The 27,742-nt window shown below is 34.1% G+C and overlaps 2 protein-coding genes across 3 annotated transcripts; both read right to left on the bottom strand.

Annotated features, from left to right (window-relative positions):
• Window positions 1-1,014: 1,014 nt before the first annotated feature.
• LOC110101760 (vesicle-associated protein 1-1) lies at window positions 1,015-27,716 on the bottom strand. Of its 2 annotated transcripts, XM_028696586.1 has the most exons (9): window positions 27,680-27,716; window positions 14,532-14,693; window positions 14,338-14,408; window positions 14,153-14,234; window positions 13,950-14,065; window positions 13,676-13,840; window positions 13,540-13,584; window positions 6,137-6,214; window positions 1,015-1,474 (listed from the first exon to the last, which is right to left on the bottom strand). In XM_028696586.1, the coding sequence occupies exons 2-9, from the start codon at window positions 14,581-14,583 to the stop codon at window positions 1,367-1,369; spliced, it is 717 nt and encodes a 238-aa protein (XP_028552419.1). In that variant the 5' UTR covers window positions 14,584-14,693; window positions 27,680-27,716; the 3' UTR covers window positions 1,015-1,366. The 2 variants fall into 2 exon arrangements, with proteins under 2 accessions (XP_028552419.1, XP_028552418.1); XM_028696585.1 differs by lacking the exon at window positions 27,680-27,716 and having other exon boundaries at window positions 14,532-14,790.
• Window positions 23,588-27,673, bottom strand: LOC110101759 (WAT1-related protein At5g47470). Its single transcript, XM_020829812.2, has 7 exons — window positions 27,463-27,673; window positions 26,995-27,060; window positions 25,078-25,194; window positions 24,535-24,793; window positions 24,199-24,360; window positions 23,959-24,110; window positions 23,588-23,711 (listed from the first exon to the last, which is right to left on the bottom strand). Exons 1-7 carry the CDS (start codon window positions 27,666-27,668, stop codon window positions 23,588-23,590), a joined length of 1,086 nt encoding a protein of 361 aa, XP_020685471.1. The 5' UTR covers window positions 27,669-27,673.
• Window positions 27,717-27,742: the final 26 nt, after the last annotated feature.

The following is a 27,742-nucleotide window of genomic DNA, read 5'->3' as shown; positions in this document are numbered from 1 at the left end:
TGACACAGTAGGGCAGCAGAGGGTAGGAGATGAGAACGTGAGGGACACATGCATTGGTCAACAGTTTGAAACCGAGATCAACTCCGAAGATCCTGTGGAGTCAGTTATGGAAGGGATGAGGAATATCGGGATAAGCGGTGTGAACGGAGAAAGTAGGGGAAGGAAGACTCCAAGTCAGTTTATTCAAGCACTGGGAATCAATCGCTCTGAGGTCTACTCTTCTGGTAGTACGTGCTTGCCCTGTCCGCTAATCTGATCGAGAATCTCGAATATGTTTAGCCTTGCTATTATCTGCTGGTCATCCCTTTCATTCAATATGATGGTGAGGAAATCTAAATAAGTATTTAAAGAGAGGCATAAGCAAAAATGAAGTCATATCAAACATCTTGACATATACACGATACACATTGCATTTCATATGTTAATAGTTTAGTTAGTTAAGTTTAAGAAATATTCTAAAATGTGTTCAATAGATTCTAAGTTTCTATATGAATTTGTTTGAAAAGTAGAAGCAAATCTAAAAAATTAAGTATTCTATACGACCTCCAAAAACTTCTGTGAAAAAGGGCAAATTATTGCATCCGATCACCGTATGCGGAAAATAGGATCGAACATCAAATAAAAATTTGCCACATCACCTGCGCTTTTGACTTGTGCTTTAGTTGCGCTTTGACTGCGCTTTACCTGCACTTTTAATGCACTTAATTTAAAATAATATTTTATTAATATCCTGACCTATCTCCGCGTCCGGTGACCGGATGCAATAATTTTTAGAAAAAAAAATACGTGTCAGTCCTGAGATCAAATATATACTGAAACTCTGAAACATTCATGTTCTGCGTATACTTTGACTAATTCATAAGTCCTTACATTTTTCTTTCACTATCATCTTAAGTATTAGTGTAGAAGCAAAGTTTTGAACATAAATTCCTAAAATATGATTTTATAATCCAACATTTAATTACTTAATTTATAATTTTTTTTACAGCAGTAGACAAAACAGGAACCAGAGACTGAAAGCCATCATGAGAATTACTCCTTATAAACAGCAAAACTACTAAAAATGTTCAAAGACAGACATTCCAGCAAGCTAATTCTATCACCACACAGCCACTTCAGAAATTAGCAATTGTGATTTGATAGCAATCATCTTTAGCTTAACAATAACAATAACTAACACAAACAACTCAATTCTTATCGAAGTACTAAATATCAATAGAGAAAGGAAAAAAAAATAAAGTGAAGAAGTTCAAGAAATAGATAATTAAGAAGCTTTGGATTTGCCCTGTAGACTCTTTTGCTCTAAAATCTACAAGCAACTAACACATTAAATATTTGAGTCAGCTAAGTGGAAAGCTTGGGAGAGCTACGACTTGATGAGATAGCCGAGAAAAATGGCCAGAAAAGCTATGATCAGCACAGCAATGAAGGAGAATCCACCTTGTTTTTTGCTCAGGTCCCGCTTCAAGAGCTCCTGCGCAAAATATTCATAGGGGGTATAGATTAGTAGCAGAAGAAAAAGGTGTTCATGTTAAGGTGGATTTGTGCTCCTGAAACATTTGTTCTGGAAATGTGTTGCTTGGCTGATTATGTTTTTAGGAAACAAGCAACAATTATGATTACAAATTTCAATTTTCCGCAATCTACGTGGGCTCCACTATATGAATCCTTTTTCGCCATTGTGTCATATTAAAAGTCAAATTATCGTTTAAATCTAATGAAGAAAGATCATTTCTGATATTTTCTAACCAAGTCTTTTTAGGTCTATCTCTGCTTTTCTTAACATAAGTCAAATCTAATACCTCAGCTTTCCTAACCGGGTCCTCGGAAGGCCTCCGTTTAATGTGACCAAACCATTTAAGGTGACTCTCCTAATCTTATCTTTCACTGGAGCTACATGTTAATATAAAGTTTAAATTTAATTCCGAACTCACTTGATCAAATTATGCAAAGCAAATCTAAAAAACATGTGAAATAACAGCAGAGGATACTGAACACTTGAATTTTTAAAGCCCAACAGAAGCTCAACTGCTTTATTGGGTATGGATCAAAAGGCCTTAGCTCAACCAGAATGCTCCTCATTTTTATCCATACTTAGATATAGATTTGGTTTCCAATCTTAGATATTGTCCAGGAAAAAATCGACAACACGTTCATAAGTGCTAACTATTTAGAGAAGCACATAGATTCACGCACACTCATGACTACTAAGCGTCAGTTGGGGCATTCTCATCATAAATGATACGTCGTGATGGTCCAAGTCGCTATTATTTTTATCCATACTTTAAACGACTTCCAAAGTATAAAAGCAGAAGAGCCAAAACTTGCAATAGAGCCAACATCAAAATCAAATTGAGGTTTTGTTTGGGATGGCTTTCTTATTGCTTCTTAAAACTATTTTCTAGTACAAAAATTATAAATTTTGTACTAGAAAGCTGCTTTAAGAAGTAGTAAAAAAACTGTCCCAAATGAAACCTGAATCATAAACTATGGAGAATCTCAAAACAAGCTAGCTGAACTTATAGCTCCCACGCAAGCAGGAAGGATCAATAAGAACATGGATATAAAATCGTTGTTTCTTCTATTGACAAGATCACCAGATAATTTTGACATCCTTGAAGCTAAAACCTAATTTTACTCAGAATTAGCAGGGCCTAGAAGTCTTTCTCTCAAGAACATCAATTTAGTCCAGTGTCATATAGAACTAGCTACATTTTGTAAATATTTTGCTGGATTGTAAGCTAATGCAAACAGATAGCAGTAGTTCAAAGAGGGCATAGAAATACACCATCCGCAAGGAGATTTGATTTAGTAGTAGTAGCAGAATGAGCAAATACAAGTACATAGTTGTTGGATTCAAATTTGTTAGTCTGTACCACCTTGAACATACTTGTAAGTCTAACTAGGCAGGTAGAGCAAGAGGAGAGGAGAACGAGTAGGCAAGTAAGGAGAAGAACTTAGGAGCCATGTACTCTATGAATAGCAAAGATTGCATAATATCCAGAAGATACTATTTAATGTTTTATTTATAGAGTTGAGAGGGCTACAAAAGACACAACATCAAGAGAAATAATAAAAAACACATGACTAGTCACTAGAAAATTACAAACTATTACAGCCACCTTAACTAGTTCATGATGTGTACATTTGGGCACCCATATTTGACTTGGATCAGGCTGCCCTCAGTGAATACTAGTGGCAAGCGCCTTGGGCAAGACCTCACGTGCAAGTGTCTTAAGTAAGTTCTTGTGGTGTCAAATTAATTTTCCACACCTCTTATGTTTTACATATTGGTATCAAAATGCTTCTTCTACAATCATTTGACATCATATTAATTTACAAAATTCTATTTAAAATGTTCATTAACCAAATAATTATAATATCCCCACAACTCTTAAAATCTCAATGGGCATCTCTCTAAGCATAAAGTTCTTTCTTTATGCATATTTTTCAGAGCCCACTCAACTTCCATTTTTAGAATTAATTCATAATATGCTTCATTATATTGTTTGTTATGATTTTCCAAAATAATTTCTTCCTTAACGAGTATTTTACATGCTTTACTAAACAACCTCTTTTCAAGACTTCTAGCTTTTCTAATATTATTATAAGTCTTAGTAGTATTTACTTTTCGTACTTTTTTAAAACACAATTTTTCCTTAATAATTATTAGTACATCCTCACTCGACCACCAAATCTCCTTAAGGTTCGGCACAAATAAAGAACTCAAATTTACCTTTCTTAGATAATAATTTCTCATCTTTTAAATTCCATCACCTTTATCATAGAGAGATAATTTCTTTTGTCGGTTTTCTTTATACTCTCAAGATAGATATTAATAACTACAGGAATCAAAGGCTTCTAAACCAGTTCATACCACCCACTTCTTAGATGATAAGGATTAAAAACACAAAGTTGGCTTCCTTTTATCTACTGTTTTGTTTCATATAGCCACAAGCAATTCAGCAGGAATGCATGGAGGCTAATGACGATGATGGTGATTATGCCGTGATCTAATATTGACAACTACTGAGGTACATGACCTAGGAATAGTGCTCAGCACGGATAGTTTGATTCAATGGTACAAATTACAGCGTCATCCAAATCATCATGAAATGTATGCTATCTGGAAGCATAGACGGGCCTTAGGGATGCTGCATGGATGTGCTTGTGTAGCTCATTTCACTTAGAATGGCCAAAGGTAGTAGTTGATTCTGGTATCTTATTTGTTTTTCTTATGTTTTGCATTAGATGATTAGAAAATAAATGAAAAAAGCATCCCTTACCTCTTCCATTTATTCTATATGGTCAACATAGCCTAAAAAAGCTCTCTCACGAACTAGTATAAGAAAAGCCAAAACACTCCAAATCCATTGTCAGTTAACAAACAAAGCAGCACCGTCAGTAAATTTAAAATCAGCTTTTCAGAAGACTTCTCCAATAGCAATAAGATCAGTGAAAGAAGCCAAAGCGTTTGTTTGGGATGATTGTAACATTTTGTAAAGATGTTTGTAAAGTTGTTGCGAGGACTGAGGAAAATAATTTTTTTAAATTATTGTGAATATTATATATACATTATATCGAACAACTACTTTCTTAAAGCTACCACATATAAGCAACTTTGGTTGTAAAAAGTAGCTTCTCACCACAAAAATTTTTAGAAAGCAACAAAAAGCAGTAGTCAAATAGAAATGTAGTTGCAGCCGGGAAAAGCAAAGCAATGATAAAACTGTCCCAAACAGACCCTAAGATAGGTTTCTAGCAGCCACCACTTATCATTTTTGCTACTTGCACCTCCATATATTGTTTTGTACTTAAACCGAATTTTACATTTAAGCCCAATTTTCGGTTACCTCCATGCAGCTTCTAAGCGTCTGCTTTATTGCTAAAAGCTTCTATGTAATTGTTGTGAAAGAGTAAACAAAATAGAAATGGTCCAAAAAAAAAAAAAGAATAGATTTAAAATCAAAATTAATGGCGTTAAAATGAATTTCGCTAAATCCTAGAAACTTTTTTAATGAACTACGAAACAAAAGATAATATAAACTCACTTTGTCTTGAAGTCCGTCCTTAAAGCCTTCTAAGAGATAAGTCTACATAAACTATGCTAAGGCACCCTCAATGGATTTCTCCTTGCTAAAACCATCAATGTTCCTTCACAAATATATCTTCAAAGAATCTGAAGTACATAGAACATGTGACATGGGAAAACCCCAAAAACCATAGAGGTAGAAAGACTACAAAAATAGAAACTGGGAAAGAATTTAACAGACATAACATGGCCCTTAATAGGAATAAATAAAATAATAATCCGCAATTCATACCTACATAACTGGACGAAGTCTTATGTGATTGTTATCATCATATGTTGCATGATCAATCAGGATGACTAAAGTACAACATACCAAGGTTCTCTTGTTGTAATAACTACTCTCACCACAGATAGCTAAGTAAGCTGGAGTTGTCCAAACGCAGTTTTTTTAGAACCACAATTGTCACCCTTCTAAGCAAGTCGAGCGCATACCCCTAACAAAGCAACTAACCTTCTCAAATTCTTCCATTATTTAGCACTAGTGCTGCAACACAAACCCTAAACCTAAAAGATGCATAACCACTCGATTGAATTAGCGATTTATATCTCAGCTCCCAACCATGACAATGTGGGTTCTATCCCTGTTCATCCCAACAATGCTTCCTTCTTGGAAAAAAGTTCACCGTGCATTTCATTTGGCTCTTGTATCGAGGGTTTATCCCCTTCAGTAACTCTTCTTAAAAGCTATAACCAAAATTATGCAAATTTTGTAGAATATATGAAATAGATTTCTGTTCTTCAAAAAAAGAAAATACAAGACACATGGAAAAAGCCACAGGCTCCAGAGGAACATCAAAACAACGGCAAGTGACTTGGGCAAGAAAGATAGAAAAATGAAGGAAAATAGTAATATTAGTAAAAATGAATGGAAAATAAAAAAAACAGAAGCAAAACATTCAGCTATGATTAAAGAGGAGGAATCATGCCGCAAAGACAAGTTAAATTCTATAATGCTGAAGGCAATTTTTAAATAATCTTTCTAAACACATCCGAAAACACGCTTGAAACAGAACAAAGAATATCCTTAATGGTTGGTAGACTTACCAATTCCTGTCGGAGCTTAGCGTTCTGTTGAACAGCCAAGTTCTTCTCGTCGGTCAATCTTGATAGTAAATCCGATGCCTGGAGAAACAAATAACAAAATTGAATCTAAAATGTAGGAAAAGTTGTTTGAAAAGAATAAAAAAAAAGTTATTGATATAAGGAATGCTTATATTAATATAATTACTTCTGTTCACTTTCAGAAAGAAAAAACCAAGAAAATCTACTGCATTAAATGTCAAGAATTAAAATAAAAAGTGAGGTATATTTCTTACTGACATAAAAACTTCTAGGAAGTCATATAACATGAGAAATAACAGAGACACGTGAAACAAATCCTGTTTTGTTCTAAAAAAAGAAAACAATATATATGTGTTATAAAGCTATATTATACAAGAAAACAAGTGTATCCTAATAGAACATAGAATTTCTGGTATAAGATGCTGGAAATCACCTCGGGAACTTCTGACTAAGCAATACCAAATACACAAACCAAGATCTTTGCAGCCCATTTTCCATTTTAACCATTCTTCTAATCATATCCTTGCCACTCATACATATTCTTGAAGCACTCGACCATAGACCATACAGCTAGCAGCTGAACATTCTTTCCAATTTCATGTGATGGGCGGAATTATTTTTAAGGCCTTTTTGCTTAAGATGCTTCAAAAAGGCAGAATGAGAAGGTTTTACGAGAAAGCTTTTGCAAGAAGCTAGTGCAAATAAAGTTGGCTGAGTTATATGGAAGCACATGTGGTCCAAATGTTGTATGAAAAGCAATACTAAATTATTTTGTTTGATAATTGTTATTATTATTATAATTAACAAGAAAACTTTTTGAAAAATGTGATGCTGACCTCATAGTGTTTAGATGATGATGATGAAGGGACGTGGCAAACTGAATATTATTTGTTAAGTTTTAGTATTAAATTCTTGGAATTTTGACAAATTTTATGGGATATTATAATTTATATTGATGAGCATAAGTTCCTCATGTATGACTTATTAGTAATTTGATGATAACAATAATTATTCGATGTTATCTACTGTTTGTTAAGTGTTTCTAGAAGTAATTCATTATTGTAGCAACCATGATAATAACAGAGGATGGTGATGCCTCTTGGAAGTAAAACCAACAAACAAAAGAGAAGAAAAGTGTGGGAATACAAAGATAGGATTGATTTTCTTAATTCTCTTTTAATAATAAAGCAATATATAATTGATTTACTATTCAAGAGGTGGATCGGCTCTCCCACAAAATCTAGACACAGCTAGTAACTGACAACAAACACCAGGAAAATAAATTTAGCAATATCATGATACTTAACCTTAATCAAAACTTCCTCTTAAATAATCCTAATCACAATAACACAAATAGAATATTCCTAAACAATTAAACATATTTACGGAAAGCTTCTTAAATAATTAAACATGATTTAGAAAACCTTAAAAAATAATTAAATTTGATTTAGGAAACCTTCCTAAACAATTAAACATATTTTAAAAAACCTTCCTAAATAATTAAACACTTCCTAAATAGCATAAACACAATTAGAAAACTTTCCTAAACAATTCTCCTTTATTTAGGAATCTTCCTAAATATTTTTTCCTTGATTAGAAACTTTCTTAAACAGCTTTCCCTTGATTAGGAACCTTCCTAAACAGCCATAGATTTCACAACTTTGCTAGTGAGATCATGCTTTCCATTTCTATTGAAGTTATAGCATTCAATATTCAAAGGCGTATCCTTGCTTCCAAATTGTTGAAGATTTAAAATTACTGGATTCCAAGTAGGGTTGAGATCATTCTTTATAACTTCTGTCTTATAAATTGGAATAGGAGGCTCAGCATCTGTTGTTCTAGAAATAACCAAGAAAAGATAATTTTTTGAGAAGAAATCCTTATTATCCAAATTTACATGGTGAAATATTATCTCAAAGACCATTTTTCAGCTAAAAGACTCTTCAGTACGAGCAATAAGCTCATATAGCTTTTGAAACCTTTTTCCATGTTCTCTATGGTCTAGTTTAAGGACCAAGGATGTATTAGGTTTAGTGGCAACCTCTGGAAAAAAAAACACAGATAGCTTCACCCATAAATTGCTGCTCATCCAACTTCAGTGTCTTTCCAGGAACGTTATGGAACTGAGAATCTACATAATATAACTGGAACACCAAAAGTTGCAACCACTCAAAACGGACAGTTGGTTCAATCATTGCAACCCGTATAGGATTTAGTGAATTCAATACAACTTCAATTCGACCAATCTCTTCAAGTGTTCCATCTCGTCTCTTTGCATAAACAACAATCATAGGATCACTCTTTGTAAAATCAGGAGATATTGATAACCTAGGATATCTCTTATTATGGACAGATAATCCCTTCCACGTTCCTTTTCTCGTTCCCTCTCCCCCAACATATCCCGACGACATTCCTCTTCGCATATATCAAGTTCTCGATGAAAAGCATCTCTATCATCCTTCTGTTTAGATGGTCATGTGGAATAATGCTCCCTTGGTAGTCAGTTCGATCAGAACCATGAAACTCTTTCCTTGACATATAATCACACCCTGGGGTAAACTTACATCATAAGCAGCATTTGACCCTTGAATATAGTTGAGATCATCAATATTTCACCTCGGAGCTCCTAAAATTGAAGCTGAATGTAGTGCGCCATACTGAGAACTACCAAGAATGGGTAAAATGTGTGGATCTATATCCATTCTTCCACCATACGAGCTAAATTCATGAGAATCGGGATGAATAGGCGCAGCTCTTGCTGTAAGATATTTAGCTTGTTTCACATCAAAACTAGGATGCAGTGACCCTAGGAATGCCACCCTAGAATCGCCACCGCCCCAATAGCTTCTTCCTCCTCCAGTGTAACAGTTGTCGTAATCCCTCCATATTTCCCTCATGTATCGAGGGAACGAATCACACATTTCTTTTGTCCGCCTCTCATGACCCAATCCCCATGGTTTGGCCCATCCCCCTCCTCTGGTCGTCCACTCTCCTTACCCAAAAAGCCTCCCATAGCGGTCGACCACTCCACCTCTCCCACCATTAAACCCCCTTCTTACTGTCGCCCCATCTAGAACCTCTAATTTGCCCCTTATCGGAACCCTAGGAGGTGGTTCTTGATGAAAGAAGCTTTTCTCATCGAACTTTTCACGTCTGATCTCTTTTCTTTAGTTTCGGCCAAGGGAATCCCGGTCAATTCTGGGTTGGGGTTGGCAATTGAAACCATCGATGGAATTTTTTATTGCATCTTCATGAGCTTCCTTATCATCTCCTCCAACCCTCCAAATGGCTTTTCAATAGATGACAACCTTCCTTCAATGGTTGAGAATTTTTTCTCCATTTCGGATTTGATTTGCTTCATCTTACTTTCCAACACCTCCACCTTCTTTGTTGTCATAGACCTCAAAAAAGTACTCTGATACCAATTTGAAGCGTCTTGGAAGTAAAAATAACAAACAAAAGAAAAGAACACCATAGGAATACAAAGCCGGGGCTAATTTTCTAATTTCTCTTTCAATAATAAAGCAAGATACAATTGATCTACTATTCAAGAGGTAGATTGGCTCTCCCACAAATCATAGGCGCCACTAGAAACTCACAAGAAACACTAGAAAAATAAATTCAGCAATATCATCATAGTATCATGCCTCCACCTTAAATAGCCTGGGCCACAATAATACTTATAGAACCTTCCTATACAATTAAATATATTTTAGGAAACCTTCTTAAACAATTAAACATAATTTAGAAAACTTTCCTAAACAACTCCCCTTTGATCAGGAATCTTCATAAATAACTACCCCTTCATTAGGAACTTTCCTAAACATATCCCCCTTGATTAGAATCCTTCTTAAACAGATCCCCCTTCCTAGATGTGCGCCACCCCCCCCCTCCCTCCTCGGGCGTATCAAATAGACTCAGGATGAGCATTCATAAAGACTAGAGTGTAAAAATCTATCAAAAGTTTTGTTTAGAGAATTTGATTGCCAAGCCCGTGAAGGATAGATATCAATGTAAATTGCTCTTGTTGCAGCAAAATAGGTACTCACACTTGTTCTACATATTTGTATGAAAGTTTCTCCACCTACTCTTTGGTGAAGGAGTATATTTAATGATACCTATTGTTAGAAGACTAATAAGCGAGCACAAGGTTTAGCAGTGGATGCAATCATGTTGAGTGTCGCCACATAAAAATCCTACATGCCAAGTTTCCTTTATAGTCTTAGATTTATTTTTTTGTACATTTATTTAATTGTTATTTATAGTTAGATGGTTATGTGGTGATTGTTTCAATGCATGCTTGTTATCTTGTGTCAACAACAACAGCAACAACATCAAGCCTTTATCCCACTACGTGGGGTCGGTTATATATTTTTTTTTTGTCCTATTATGAATCCTCAAGCATGCTCGTTATCTTGTGTCGAGAAAATCAAATTACTTGTGTCCTAAAGTTATTACTTTCACATATAATGTAGATATATTTTCATCACCATTATTACCGCTGTGTGGGGATTTGTTAAGTGGCTTTGGCAGTTGATGTGTTAATGCTATGTTAACTATTATGATTGAGAGTTGAGTAAATCAATAACAATTGTGCTTATTAGTTAAATGCTTGCGCATAGAGCTTAATACTATATTCAGTATCATAAGACACTTGCCTTATAATTGTGTATGTTGATTTTGTTTATTTATCTTGTGCTAATAAGGTGATGCATATAATAAAGTGCTTATTAGCATAACTTGTTGTTCAAACTCAAAATTGTGTATCATATTTGATTTGATTATATATCTATTTATTTTCATGTACTTGATTGTGAGGGTCTTGAGCTTAATAGAATTTCAAAAGTTCAAAAGTATGCTAACAAAGCATGAGCTTGATTTGATGATTTCCAATCAGTCACCTAAATAAATTTCTCCAGCACTGCCTTCTCCAACAGGTTATAAATACAAAGTGATGGTAGAAGATAGAAAGTCAAGTATGAGGTTTACCAAGAAGATGAATTATGCTATGCAGTGTAAAAGGGGGGAAGAGATTAGCAGCTTGACTGATATAAAAAAAAAATGATTGGTCCCTCATTCCATAAATTGCTAGTTCCCTGTTGTTTCAATATCAACCAACTGGGTCCCTTCACCAGAAGACTTCTCTGAAGAGAAAGAGGAAGAAATGGAGATAAGTTGAAGGATTAGGTTGATTGCAAACTGGAACCAAATACTGCATGCCCCTCTACTTCTCTCATTTTTTAATTGTTCCTAATCATCACTTTTGTGTTCCATGAATAGGGCCAGTAAAGATGAGCTAAGAGAAAGGGTCAAATGGAAACCATGGCTAGGTTGCCTCCACTGTGGATCTATAGGTTAAAAGTACAAGTTAGGAAAAAAACCTATCTACAATGTGGATATAAAGCCGTGTACATTAACTTCTCCCCATACCTCAAATTGGTGGGAACTTCAGCACTTGGTTGCACCTAACAATGGGTTGAGATGAGAAAGTGGCAATGAAATGGAAAACAACCTTCTATAATGCAAGGAAAAGGTTGTGTACATCAAACCCTTTTCAAACCTCACATTAATGGGAGTGTCGTGCACTGGGTTACACCAAATAATAGGCTGACAGGAAATAGAGGCATGAAAGTGGAACATGCTGTCTCACCAATCTCGTATTTCCTTCCCTTTTCTTCATTCAGTTTCTCTCGTCCTCCATACCTCTCTTACTAAACCAGTAAAACTGGTGAGCAAAGATCGAAAGAAAAGTGAGATAGTGAAGAATTGGAACCCAAGATTGCATCTCTCTCTCTCTCTCTCTATCGTCTATTCTTCCACTTCTTCCTCATACTCCCCTTCTCTCCTTATATTCCAGGATGATAAAACCGCAAAAAAAAAAAAAAAAAAATCTTCATTCAATGTTCATAGATCATTAAAGCATTAGGTGACCTACCAGGAGAATTCATTCTTGTGGCATAGAAAGACAAAGGTTTTCTATCAAGAACAGATTGAACTTCCTAAAGAAATGCATGATGAACCAATTACTAGCAAGAAAAGTAGTTATAGAGGGGAAAATAAAAATCATAATAACATTCAATAAAAATTATAGATGTGCTTATATCAGATTTCCAAAACATGGTAACATGGTACTTGCTATTTCTAGATGGCATAATCCTGCGAAGATTTATTTTGAAGTATATTTAAAAATAGAACGATGGATGAATTTTTTGAACAATAAAGGACTTAAGGATAGTAATACTAAGGCAAAATATATTATAAATTATTTGAATCTTAAACATTTCTTATTTCATTAATAAATAACAACATAACTAACCAAAGTCACATGATCAAACAAGAACTTATTATGTGCGGAGTTCAGACCGTCCGGACTGTGAGGTACACAGTATGTATAAAAAATTGTGTACAAAGTGTGTACACAATTTTGTATACACATTGTGTACACTCACAGAGTGTGTACACTCATAGTCCGGACGTAACTCTACGTCCGGACTCCGCACATAATATTCTCTCGTCAAATGGAGAGGTGCCCTATTAAACTTTGAGAGAATAGAATTTCATGAAAACTTGGGAATCACTCTTGAAAAATTACCATAAGATCAGGTATATTGTCGAGATCCATGTCTTAGGACAACATGCAAGTTGCTAGCAACCAAAATTAGTGTTCGAATTGGCATTTTTAAGTAAATTAGATAAAAATAGGAAATTTAGAATGAGAAATGATTATATTACAGGAGTAAGCATCGCAAATATCGAAAATAAGGATAGAGGAAATATATCTAAATTATTGGAAGCTGAAGACATGTGAATAAGCCTAGGAGATAGAATAATTGATGGGGTATTGCAATATTATAAATAAATAATGATTTATAAATCTGAAACAAAATAATTAAGAAAAGACTAATTATGATGATAGAACCACTGGTTTAGAAGGGATGCCCATTGTATGGCCCTTCTTCTAATTTGTACATTAACAAAAGAACCAAGCTTCTGTGATTGGCTTCCATTAGAAAGGCGAATGAAAATCCTCAAAGAGTTTGGTCATGTATCAACATCAACAAAATATATAAAAAAATTGTAGTGTTTCAAAAGCAAACTTACCCAACTTCAACACACAACTCATGAATTAGGATTCATAACATATTGGAAATATAGCGTAACAAGCAAGCTTATACAAAGTATTAAGAAACCTCTTCAGCTAAAGGAAAGCTTCCACTTAATTTGAAGGAAAAAGAGACATTACAATAAGAAGAAAAAGGCATAAGCACCCTTTTCATGATGCAAAAATTACAAAGTTTGCAAGTTAGAAATAGATCACTAAAATCATATAGGTAACCTCTAATTAAATTAGTTAAGTTTTTAATATGAAAGAACTCAAAACCAACCTCATAAGATTTTTCTTTTGGCTCAATTGCTGCTGCCCTTGTTGCCTGAACAAAAAATTATGTCAGTCATTGCCTTTACTCACAGAAAGAAATGAAAAAGATTTAGAAATATAATTCCAAAAGCAAATACACTAACAGCAACAAATTCCGAGGATGCAATGTGTCCATTGTCTGACACAGAAGGCCTAGGAGATGAACCTTCCTCAGATCCCTCTGGAACAGGCGAGGGAGGTTGAGGTGGGGAAACATAGACTACACGCAGTTTAACCTCATCCACAGTGTTGCCTGAATCTTTAGAGAACTAAAAAAAAATGCAACAAAACAGCCCAAATTGTAGCCATAGAGTAATCAATTGAACAAAAAACGCAGAGAAATAGAAGTACTATATTCTTCCACACAAAAAAAAGTACCATATCTGCGGAAATGTCCTTCAAAGTGGCACCTTGATTCGTGATTACGCTCTGAACAAGAAACTTATCCTTACTTTGCATGTCCGAAGGAGCTTCTCGTTGCGCCTGCATGGTAACTAATGCAAAACAAGCAAATCCTTATACATGCAATAAGAAAGTAACAAACAATAAGTCGAAGAAGCATCAGGACAGAAATCAATTACCAACAATATCGCATGTGGATCGAGGCAATACAATCCCAGTGTTAGGCCTCACACAGTACTTTTTCGGACTGGTAGTCTTGACCTGAATCATCAACACGCAAAGATCTAATTTGTACCCCATCTCCTAGGGCACGTCATAAAAAACAAGGAAAATACGTAAACAAAACAACAAATTTAAAACCTACCTTGAATGCTATATACTCATTGGTTTTGTTGGTTAAATGGAGAGAACACGAGATCTGCTTCTTTAGCTCGACTTCTCGGATCAAACCAGCCGTAAAAATCAAGTCAGAAGATTTAAAAACCCAACCACCGAAACAGATCGTGCAGAATTTTACAGAAAATTCCTATAAACGGAAGGAAAACCACTAAAACTCACAGGGAAACTGGAGCTCCAGCGGCTCGATTCCGAGCAACTCTCCGGTACTCATGTTGGGACTGATCACTTCCAACGACAGAATTTAAAAAATAAATCAAAACGCAGCAGAGTAAACGAAATTCGCAGAAGCACAGCGCACAGAGAGAGAGAGAGAGAGAGAGAGGACGGACAACTCCTTATGGAGGGATTTGGGAGTTCGCTCTCGATCGAGAGAGGAGAGGCGGAGAGGGCCGCGGAGGAAGGCGGTGAGCGCCTTAAATTCACGGTTATTAATTTACTATTTCGGAATTTTATTTATTTTGCACGAATAATATTAGGTTATTTAATCATATTTTAAAATAATAATAATAATTTAATTACTTATCAGATAATAAATTAAATGTATTAAAATTAAATTTTAGAAATATCATTGTAATAATATATAGTTTATCACCCAACTCTTAATGAAAAGGTTGAAATAAATTTATGTACTTTCAAATTAATTTTGGAGTGCAAGTAATAAATACAAACCTAACCTAATTAATAAAAAATTGCTAATTTTGAAATTATATTGTCTTCAATGATTAATAGATAGATCTTCATAGTAAATCTCAAATTTCTTCTTGATTTTGGATATATTAGCTTGAGAAATATAGATTTCAATCAACCTCAGTACGTAGATATGATAACATTCAATGCACTCCCATAAGTATGATATTTATTGATCGAGGATTCGAGGTGTTTCAGATTCGAGCATAGTAGATGGTTACTGTCTCTTGACTATAGTTCATTCATTATGCTAAGTTCGTTAAAATATAATAATTTAAATTTCAATATTGTTAGAGAATACCAATGTCAAAATCGGCACTTATAAATATTAGTCTCAAGCTAATGTGGGGGACTTTTGGGATCTCGAATCATCTATCTATAAGCTTTAGTGCATTTTGCATCTAAAGCTATAATATTCACTATGTTCCTTTGTTTTTGACGTTGACATCTACGTGGTGGATGAACAACATTTGATTGAACAACTCTAAACTTTGCCTCGTGTCTTATTTTTTATGAATTTTTTTATAATTTCTATCCATCTTTTCCCCTTTAGACTGTAATGTTGATCATAATATATCTCTGAAACTTCACATAACATCATTCTCTCTCATTAATGGTATTAACAAGTTTGTCATTTGTAGTATGTATTACAAGCACTTTCCCATCCATCTCTAATGTCAATTTCTAAATGTTTTCCACAATCACCATCATATGGTGGACCCCATAGGAATAAAATAACATCATTTTATATAAATGACTAATAGGTATCATTTGGTTTGAAGTAGCAGTGGTGTAAAGTATTTTGAATGCAGGGGTATTGAAAAATATTGGTATTTGAACTGCAATAAAAGAAATGCAGAGTTAACAATTAAAATATTTGAAATTAACCCTCTAGTTCAATTTTGGTGTATTTGAAGATAATTATGTTTGATCGATTTTCAAATATACAGTAAACCATTTATCATTATTGTTGTAAGTCGTCATCGCCACCACCATCTACCACTAGGCACCACTATCGCTTATCGCCACCACTGATCACCTATCACATTCTGCCTTCTAACCGCTCGCCACCAGTCTTTGCAGCTGCTATCAATCACCAACTCCATCTACTTTACTAGCCCACCACCCGTCACTGCTCGTTGTTGCTACCATAATCCACCACTAGTTGCCCACTAATCACCACAATATTTAAGTTTTACACTACATTCACTTAACTTCAAGCAAAAAAAAAGTTATCACATCCTTTTATTTTACACCCATCCAAACAATTCCAAACATTTTAAATACACTACAATTCTTTTATACTATATCACATTTTAGTATTTTACTCTGTATTTCTTTTTCACCCAACCCCCTAAGATGATTAATATGAAATGGATGAAATCATGTTGCCAATCAACCTCGACCCTTAAAAAAAATCTTGCTTAGCATTTAAAGGATTTAAATTCGATACTCTTAATGATATGTTGTAATGATTTCTATAATTGAAGCAATGCCTTGAATGACCTCCCCAACAAAAAATTCCTTACCTATTCTAGAAACATTCATATACCTAACTACCTTTTGAACTCCTAAAGAACTCTATGCAAATAATTAATCTCATAATAGCATTCACATAAACATCGTTGAAACTAACCGTCATAGTTAGTCGGGAAAGCTTGAAAATGAAACTATTGATGTCGAGGATGCGCTAGAAGATGCACCTTTGATAGTCATGTGTTGTGTTTTTACTTCCCATGACACTATATTTCATAAGTATGGTGACAAATCATATAAATTAATAATAATAATAATAATTGATACATCGTCAAAAAATTATCTTGATCGGGCACGAATCTCGATGCAGTCCATTCAACCACTCCCTATTCGCCCCTGATCTCACGCCTATTTATGAGCTATGACACTCCAAAAAATCTATAAATAGAGCCCTCATTCTTCTCAAAGGGGGTCGAAGCAAGAAGGGAAGATAAGAAGAGAAGAGGAGAAGAAAAGGAAGAGAAGGAAGAAGCTCCTCCTCGACCACTGACGAAACCTCGCCGGACCACCATAGGAGCTCGCCGGACCACCGTTGGAACCTCGCCGGACCACCACCGGAGCTCGCCGTACCACCACCGGAACCTCACCGGACCATCGTCGGAGCTTCGTTGCACCACCACCTTAAGGCTCGATGTTTCGGCCCGACGTTTTGCTTATGACCCGACGTTCTACTGAAGGCCCGACGCTCTGTTCAAGGCCCAACATTCTACTGAAGGCCCAATGTTCTTCTCAAGGCCCGACGTTCAGGCCCAACGTTCTGCTCAAGGCCTGACATTCTGCTTAAGGCCAGACTACCAACTAACACCCGAACTTCCAGGTGACGCCAGAGTATTATCAAGTGACACCGGGTCTAACATCAGACTCCTATCGAACAGTTATTAGTTGTAATCTGATCGCCCTTGGAGGCGATTCAGCTCTTTGTAACTGACTCAAATTCTAGTGGAATCATATTTTCAACTGGGCTAGGCCCCGTGATTTTTCCCCCTTTTTAAGGGTTTTCCACGTAAAAACTCTGGTGTCTCTTATGAATGCTACACCCTCTCACTTATCTGACTGTGTGCTGGATCTTCGTACAATGCTAAGATGTTAAACTATATATTTCTCTACCGCCGTGAATATTCCAGGACGCAACAATAACAATAATAATAGCTAGATGATTGACATATTATCCCAAATGAAGCACACAATTAAGCCACATCCTCAACCATATAAAGTCGCTTTACATTGGCAAGAAAACCATCACTTTTGCTCAATAATACATGTATTAATCACTTTTTGTTTGATGTCTTGCTCACAGACATATCCAATGTTATGCTTAGTATTCTATATCTATATGACTTAGGTGTCGTTTGGGACGGTTTTCGTTCTATTTCTTAAAGCAGCTTTCTAGTAGACTAGTAGAAAGTTAAAGCTATTAGGGGCCGTTTGGTATTGGATTGGATTTAATTTTAGTGGGATTTAGAAAATCCTGTAAATTCAAATTTAGCAAATCTAGATGATGTTAAATCATGAAAACTGATTGGTATGATGAATGTTAAATCTTGAGAAATTGTTTGGCAATAGATTTTAGAATTTATGACAGCTAGAGATTTAAATATGAAGAAACAACGCTAAATTACATCAATATGCTTGTTATAAATTCAAGATAGCTCCATACCACATAATAAATCAAATATGAGCTCGTATAATAGAAAGGAGTATATGCAAAAAAGAGTACATGACACTATGAAAGAGTAATATTTATCTAGACAACAATAGACTACTATTTGATAGTACAATTCAATATGATAGTGAAGTTGATATATCTTTCATTGAAAGTAACTTCATCATGACGATCGATTTCTTTGGCAATATATCTAAAACAAAAAAAAATCATGAAATTACTACAAAATGTATTCAAAGTTGAAATATTTTAAATGCATAGATAAACTCTTATCCAGACATTCCATAAATCTGTTGTGATGTCATGCCTTATCACTTCTCGCTAAATTATTTCTTCTATTGACGCATGTAAGTTAGGATCCTCATCAAATATTTTGACTTCGCCACATTCATCATCATGCTTCATTTTCATCTACGACATATTGAAATACATACCATGTTCATGATATTGACCTATAAAGTTGTGTAAAACTGCACACACAATAACCAAATCAACTTGAACACTCGAAGGAAACTGTCTCAAGTGCATCAATACTTGAAATCATTCCTTCCAAATTTCAAAAGTCATCTATACCACATCGCGCAATTGGGCATGTCGGTGATTAAATAACTCTTATTGAACTGCATATCTTCTAGATGTACTTTCATGATAGGCAGCTAAGTGATATCGATATCATCAAAATGGTGCAATCAACTTATCAGTGTTTGTATAACTAGAATCATCCAAGTAATAATGATTGTGAGGCACTCTAAACTGACCTTACTCTACAACTCATCTAAGGACATGCATATCCGTAATAGAACCTTCCCCTTAGAGGCCACATACATAAACTGTCGATCAAATGAAACTGAATTCATTGCGTTCTGTGAAGTGAAGCCCTTACTATTATGAAAACGACTTTGTAATTGTTATTAACTAATGCAGGGATATTTCTACCATAAATTACACCAATTGCATTCATGAAGTAAGGGTAAAACTGTGCATTTGAATGTACAAATGGATGACATTCTTCATTTGTCTGGGGTAAATTATTTAGTTCATATGTGAAGGATACAATATCATGCATAACCATATTGAAGTACATGCATATTATTTCCAGTAAATGCTGGAAGAATTCACACAATTGTCTGTAACTAAGTGTGTGCGCCACTCCCCACTAAAAAGAAACCTAGGAATTCTATTGCGAGCATATTTTTGCTGTCATTCAATTGTTCACAACTGACTAGTAGTTCCCTCAAACTGACGAAGGCATTTGAAGGTAACCTGAAGCACTGGTATGCTCTTCCTGGATGGAAAGCAAGCACATCCAGTACATATCAATGTCCCGTATATGTTCTATCAAACATTGGGCCTCTTATTGGTAGTTCTTCATCCAAAGAAGAATTTTCTTGTAGAGTAGGAGTTATTTATTTAATGGCCTCATTATCTGGGTACACTCCACAAATAGTTTGACATAACTGCATAATTAAAATAGTTGTAAATTTAAGTCACTTAATGAGTGGAACAATTATGTGAAATAAATTAGTTTGAAATAATAAATTAGCATCTTACACAACACACGTACATTAAATAAAATTGGCAACATGCACAACATAACTATTTGAAATAAAATTGTAAATTGTACAACACAACTACATGAAAGAAAATTATAAAATGCAGAACATACATACATAAAATAAATTTGCAACATCCACAATACACATACACGAAATTAAATTGGCAAGTTGCACAACACACATATATCATATTGGAGGAAATGGAACTTATACCACCAAACTTTGGAAGCATAGAAATGTGGATGTGAGCTGACAACATATTCTATCCATTTTGTAAGTAGATCCCCTTTCTAAGTCATGAATGTTGTTTTGTTATCCGTGTTTTCCTTAAGTGCATTTTGAACAACCAATAGAGCTTGTGTTGTTAGGTTTTCTAGTTGACCTAACTTAACCAAACAGTCCATCATGGTGTATGGTTCACTATGCTGAATAGTCTCTTTAAAGACCGTTGCATTTTTTGTTTGACTCAACCAATAACTCATTCAAGTTATCAATCCCACTTTTCTTCTTTGGGTGTCTAGTGGATCTGGTTGGTTCTTCACTAAATCGTTTTGATCCTAGCTTAGGACTTGCATCTATGCCTAAGCTAGGTGGCACATCATCTACAACGTCTAGTAGATTTTTGTTGGGGGTCCCTTCCACGTCGTAGCTTACACCATTAACAGCCATGGACTCATCTTCAAAAAGGTAGGGTATCGTCTTCGTCTAAGTTTAACGTTGGTTGTGGTACCTTACTATATCTTGCTCCTGTGCCAATTGTATTGTTCTCGACACATATCTTATCGAAAATATTATACTGATGAAAGAAATGTCTTCAAAATTGGGTTAGCTTTGGGTTAACCTATAATTAGAAAGTTTAGCTGAGTTATTAATATGAATTTATAATTTGTGTGCGCTAATTAATAATAAAACCAGTACCTAACCAATCTCCTCCCACAACTCGTTCGTCGCTAATAGCATGTGTAACTCCTCATCCCAACCCCAATCACTATGATTTGGTAGTTGATAAAGTGTTATGAAGTTAGCTTTCATGTTTCTAAATTGTATCATTACAGAAGATTATGTGTAGTTTTATCCTAGACGCCGGTTCAACGCTGCCCAATAAGCTTGACCATTGTTCCTTCCTCAAATTATCATTACAAAAATTCTCATTTACATATTGTTCCAACAGCAGCTCACCTAGTACAATATTATGCTTTTCTGGCAACTTAGGATTTCGAGTTGTGATTTTTTGTTGGTCTGAGTGAATGGAGATGTCATCACCAGAACGGTGTTAGGTATACTAGGGCTTTCACGTTCACAACATTTCCTTTTAAAAATTTCTGCATTTATGTCAAACATTAACGAGAATACCATTTTCATGAAATTTTAAATCTGTCCAACGTCCAAGTGTAATAATTTTAATTTTTTTTTTAAGTTTTATCAGTTTATTAGAAACAGATAGTGTTCGATGACTCATTATAGCTCACGCATTCTACATGCATATTGACGAAACCTAAATTGTAAGACCATGTTACTGCAAGATAATGGCTAAATGTATATTATGAAATTTTCCTTAAAATAGCTAGTAGATCCACCAACCACTTAATGATATTTGATCATTAAGCCGTTTGATTTACGCAATTTGAAGGTGCGATGAACATACGATAGAACATGTATATATATATATATATATATAGTATTTCCTAACGCTCATAATCTACAACAACAAGCTTACTCATAAAACTCCTCTCAATAATGCAAAATATAATAATCCATGTAAAACATTAAGCTTACATAACTAGCTACAATGATACAAGTTTTCAAAAGTTACTCAAAATAAATATCCAATACCAAACATCCCCTTAATCTGTCTTACAATGATATATCATATAATAGCTATCGTTAGAGCAAAAAATAAAAAGGCATTCATTCATTTACGAAAATTCAAAATAACTATTTGAGTATAACTCACAATACAACTATTTTTGCAAGCAGCACCAAACGAAACATATCAGGTATTTTCAAACATAGGAAAAAGTTTATTCACAACCGAAGGATATGTAGTTTTGAACATAGGAAAAAAAAAAAAGCAGAGCAGTCGCAAGTATAGCAATCAGCCGATGGATACTGTGCAATGACGGATGCTCGCTCGCGGGAATGCATACGAAGAAATGTACCAGGTGGAGGAACACAACAGGCTGAGTAAGGATCAGAGAGGCTAGGGCTTAGGATGAAGGCTAAGCAACTCTGTCATTGATGTACATAACGATTTCATAGGAACTTCACGACAGGGGCATCGTGGAAGAGAGCTGGCACGAATATAAATCTCGTTAAATCCGCCGAATGATGGGATTTATAATTACACGATTTACTTGGATGTGTTGCAAATCCGTAAATCCCATATTTACGTAATCGCGTGATTCACAAGCCCTCCAAAAACCGTTTGGCTGGTTTAAGGTAAATCCTGTTTAAATCTCATGGAAAATTCGATACCAAACATGAGCCCCTTAGGGTCTTGTTTTAAAAAGTTTGAGTCCATAAGTTTTGTAATTGTTGTTTTCGCAATGCATTAGTCAAGCTTTGAAAAGCCTCGTGACATGTCCACGAAAGAATTATTGGTCATTGCAAATTTGCAACTACATGTATGAAGGCTTGTGTGGAAATATCTTCTGATAGTCCCTTAAAGGTGAGGGCAAAGGCAAATAAAATTCTTCGTTGTTGTATGCATGTTTGTACATCCAATAGGGATTCTCTACTTTGGGGTTTTTACGCAAAAGTTTTGAGAATAGACGATTTTTTATTTTATTATTATTATTATTATTATTTTTAGAATAGACGATAATATGACGTGTGATTGCCTAAATGCTGCTAGATAGAAATTTGTGGAGGAGAAGTTTATGGAATGAGATCGGCATCTGGTAGGCCCTCATTTTCTTTAGATGTGATCTAATGAGCTTTGACGTGTGAAAAATAAGATGGTAAATTAGACGATGTTCATAGGCCTCTAATTGATCTTGAGCATCTTATGTTGTAATATCCTTGGATTTTGGGTGTCAAGGGGTTATTATTTTGAACATCAATGGTAATCTGATAAAGAAATTCTTACATGACTGTATAGCTAAGAGGTGGAAGCTTTTGAATAGAACAGACTGGAAAGACCTCCAGTTTGAGTTTTGAGTTCTGCTTCAATTATTGTCCAACACAAACCCAACTCCAATCTCATCAGCGTATGTTCTTTAACCAAAAGTAATGTTTCAGCATTCGCCCTATGATGTCCCTAGATAGTTGTGATGTGAATGTTGTTACAAGTAATCTTTGAATGTTTGAGCATAATTTTTTGTTGTTCATTGCAATACAAAGATGACATTGTCCATATTTTTATTTCTAGCTATGAATGTATGACACATAAATTATATTTATCAAGCTAACTCTAGAATAGTATTTTTTTGTTGATATATCTATAAAAGCTGAAGCATGGTGGCTTCCTCCTATTATGGTTTTAGTGGGTTCCTTAAAAAATATCATTTATATCTCCCTTTATATTATTATTCCAAAATGTTTAAACTTCTTAAGAAAATTCGGTTTTATGTATGATAAATTGTGCAATTACCCTCATTATAAAACTTAAAGCAGATGTTGAGAAAACGCTAAAGATGCCTCGATCAACTATGATATCTTCACTTCTATACATAATATTACCAAATTTTGATAATAATATTTACACCTAATTATACATATAGAGTTTCCTTCATTTGTGTACATAACTATTAGCAACAAGTATCCAAAAAACCCTAAAAGAGAAGAGCTCTCTCTTCATCTGGGAGCACCTTTGTCACCTCCTCCATATCAGCTTCCTTCATCTTTGCCAACAAGAAAATGTACAAACCAGCAAACAAGAGTCCCATACCGATTAAGCTGCGATATTAACAAAATAAACCAAGTAAGATCAATTTAGTCTTAGGAATTTACCGGCGGTTTGTGCAGCCGGAAAACCACCGATAAATTTAGCTGACGAAAAATGGTCGTTGGAATTTCTTTTGATACGCGGTTTATTCCGGCGGTTTTCAAAACGCTAGAAAACCGCCGGAAAACTTATCTCAACCGTCGGAAATGGCCGCCGTTAATTGACCATTTTCCTGTAGTGAATTCATGTCATTAATACCTCCCAAGACTGATGAACTGCTTCAGTATTACTGCTGAAAGAACTGCTGCACAGACTGTTTGTGTGGGATTGAAGGCTGAAACAAAAACTGGTCCTTTTTTATGAACACACATTGTTACTATTGTAGCAGTCAGAAATGACACTGATCCTCCCTATAATAACACAATATTTGAATAAATATTTTATAATTAATATATTTTTAAAACCAAAGAGATGGAGAGAGAAATTATATCATAATACCGCTAACACAGCAGCGATAATGCTTGTGATGCCGAGGCTAGCAGCTCCAGTGCTTATATTGCCTTGCAAGATATACTGAAATATTACAGAAAAAAAAGAGCCTAATATGCCAGATATAGCACCGAGAGAAATCGGTGCAGGAAAATCGGCCATTGTTGTAGCCTGCAAGTTCAAAAACAACGAATGATCACTTCAAATGTATTTGATGCATGTAATAATAATAATAAGGCTTCGTTTGGGACGGTTTTCTTACTGCTTTTCTTAAAGCATTAAAAATAATGCTTTAAGAATCATTAAGAAAGCCGTCTCAAACGAAGCCTAAGTCTGAAAACTTGCCTGTAAAATCATGACACAAGAAAGAACCACAACAGCTGCAAGGAGATAGAGGCAACCAATAATCCAGTCATTAGAGGTGGTATCAATACTGCTCAAATTAGCTCCCATGAACAATATTGATCTTAAATTAGGTGATTCTGCTGGTAAGTTTACAGAATCTGCCTGCATGAAGCTCATGGCCATGGCTCCACTCAAGCACATCAGAGTCCCCATCACCTTATATCTTGTATGCTTGCACTTAATATCAAATTTCTCAATCCTATAATGGCAATTATATACATATATTCTAAGTAAAATATTAATGACACCATAGAAAAATCATCAGTTACCGGCGGCTTTTTCGGACGGTTAAAATAAGTTTTCTGGTGGTTTTGAAAATTTCCGGCGGTTTTCCAGTTTCAAAAACCGCCAGAATAAACCGCATAGGAAAGGGATTATGACGGCCTTTTTCCGGCAGTCAAAACGCAGGCTACCGCCGGTTAATTACCATGGTAATTTATTAGAAGATTATAAAAATATAGTTTTGTTAATCAATATGGTCACCTTAGACAAGAAGCAATGAAGAAGATGAGTCCTGGAGCTAAGTTAGGCATAGCTGTGGCGACTGCTGGGGTTGTCTTCTTTACTCCTATGAGCAAGAGGACTTGGTACAAAGGTGTCCTACATATAATAAATAAATTAGGCATCACAATTCACAAGTTGATTGTAACTAATCATATGACTAATTACAATTAATACCTAATTAAAATGCTATTAGCTACTAATTAAAAACTCACAATTAAGTGGTATTGTAGATGTAAGTTTGTGTTAATGATTGAGAAAAGTAAAAGAAATTTGTTATTAGATTGATAAACTTCTATAATTGCAAATATCATTAATTTTTCATGTGAAAAAAAATTAAAATCTTAATAATTTTATAGCGCTTAGTGTGCCTCGATATTTTAGATAAATTATTATTTTTCCTTCAAAACTATTATAAATGCCCTAAATCCCAAAATAATTAAAAATCTCATCAATAAATATTTTTAAAATTTTAATATTTTATCATCAAAATATATGTTCATATTTTCTTATAAATTCTGGATAAAATAATTCAATCTGTACTTATAAATTTTAAATACATTACTTTCTTTACCAACTTATTATAATAATTTTTTTTATCACTTTTTAATCAAACAAATTCTTTCTCTTCTACAAGATTATCTTTAACTAATTTCCTTATTCAATTGGTCAAGCGACACGTGGCAGCTTCTCCGTAAAATTTGAATTTTTTTATATTAAAAATGATTTTATTTTATTCAACTTTACAAGCAAAAAAAGCATAAAAAAATATTAAAAAAATAATTAATTTTTTTTTTCAACAATGCAGAATCTCCCACCTAAACTAAAATAGAATTCTTTTAGTGGTATGTCCTTATCAATGACATAATCAAAATTTGTCCAAACTTAACCACTTCTACAACCCTCCTAACCATGGTTCAATAGTTAAACCTTTTACTAATTTAATTAAAAAAGGAATTAATTAAATAAGGATATTTAATTAGTTGCATATAATTAATATTTTAACATGAAGCAAAAATATGTGACTTCTAATAAAAATATCACAAAAAATTAATCTCAGTATTTATTTTATTCTAATTTAATATATATCTTAACATTTTATTTTGTAAAATTGTTTTTAATTATTTGTATATCATTTGTAAATAAAATTAAAGCACTTTATATATAAAGTTCTTTAGCTCTCTCTAATTACCTCATATAAAGAATGGGTCATATGATTAGTTTGATAAATTTGGACATAATTCAAAGCATTTTATCTTAGGGTTCATATTTATCATCTATATTATAGATTATATGTTAAATCTTTGATTGCCTTAATAATATCAAAATTGAATGATTTAATACTCGTTAGATTCCTCTTGATGAGCCGCTCGATTCGACAAAAAGCACAAAATTTATGAAAAATGTTTGCTCTCAATTAATGATTATAAGTTTTCAAAATATGTTTCGTGTGTTCGATTTAAGCTTATTTAGGTTTCGGTTGTGATGGCTTTCTTATTGCTTCTTGAAGCAACTTTTTGTACTAGAACGCTGCTTTAAGAAGCAGTAAAAAAGTCGTCCCAAACAAAACCTTAGAGTCAAATCAGATAATTTTTAGTACTATCAGATTCATCTCATCGAGACATTTTGTTAGATTATAAATTTGTTGAAATCAAAATTATGATATTCATAAATTTAAATATGAAACTTTTCAATTTAAATATTACATCTAGATTCATACATATCAAGTAATTTTTTGGAGACTGATCAAACATATTTTTATATACTAGAAAAGAGAGAGGTAAATTTTGAAGTTCAATTTAGAAAAAAAAAAAATAGAAATTTGGTTTAAAAATATGATTAATTATTCATTAAAAAAATAAAAAGAAGTAATTATCACTTTATTTGGGAAAATCTTACCCTCCAACTGCGATTAGAGCAAACCGAATAGTCAAATAGAGTCCTATTTTCTCTGGCCAATTTTTCCTGCACAGAACAATTATTAAATTAGTTAAATAAATATTTAATTATAACTTTATTTATTATTATTATTGATATATATTTAAAGATATTAATATAGGAGAAAATATTGTGATATAATTATTACTATTATTATTTTATAATTTAGGCTTTTTGTTTCATTGATATCGGTTATTTAATAGAGATTGATTTTACCTATTTTTAAATAAAAAAATTACCCAAAAAAATTAAATATTTAAATAGCAAAAATATAAATAATATTAATTAAAAAACATTTAAAAATAAACTAATTCAAACAAAATTAAGCAAAAAAGAAAAAAAAACGCTAAGAAATATTTCTAAAACTAAAAAAAAAAAAAAGCTCTTTCGTTTCTTCAGCTAGAAAAACTTAATGAACATAATACATACCTTTCAAAGAGAATAGCTAAGGGGAGGAGAAGAAAGGCACTGAGGAAGCTACTGGCGGCAACAAGGAAGAGCGGTTGGAGGCCGCCGGCGAGGAACCTGGAGATAAAGACAGTGTAGAAGGCCAAGCTCAATTGAACGCTGATCAAGCTGGTCACCATAATGGCTTCCATCCACCTTCCACCCTTAATCTCTGAGCTTATCTGCATCTCCTCAATCGGAGAGAGAGAGAGAGAGAGAGAGAGAGAGAGTATGAAGGAGAAAGGGAGGAGCGAGTCCTGTG

This window comes from Dendrobium catenatum, unplaced genomic scaffold, assembly GCF_001605985.2.
Source record: "Dendrobium catenatum unplaced genomic scaffold, ASM160598v2 fragScaff_scaffold_772, whole genome shotgun sequence".
Lineage (NCBI taxonomy): Eukaryota > Viridiplantae > Streptophyta > Magnoliopsida > Asparagales > Orchidaceae > Dendrobium > Dendrobium catenatum.
The sequence above is the reverse complement of the archived record's forward strand: the minus strand, read 5'-3'. Positions and strand labels throughout refer to the sequence as shown.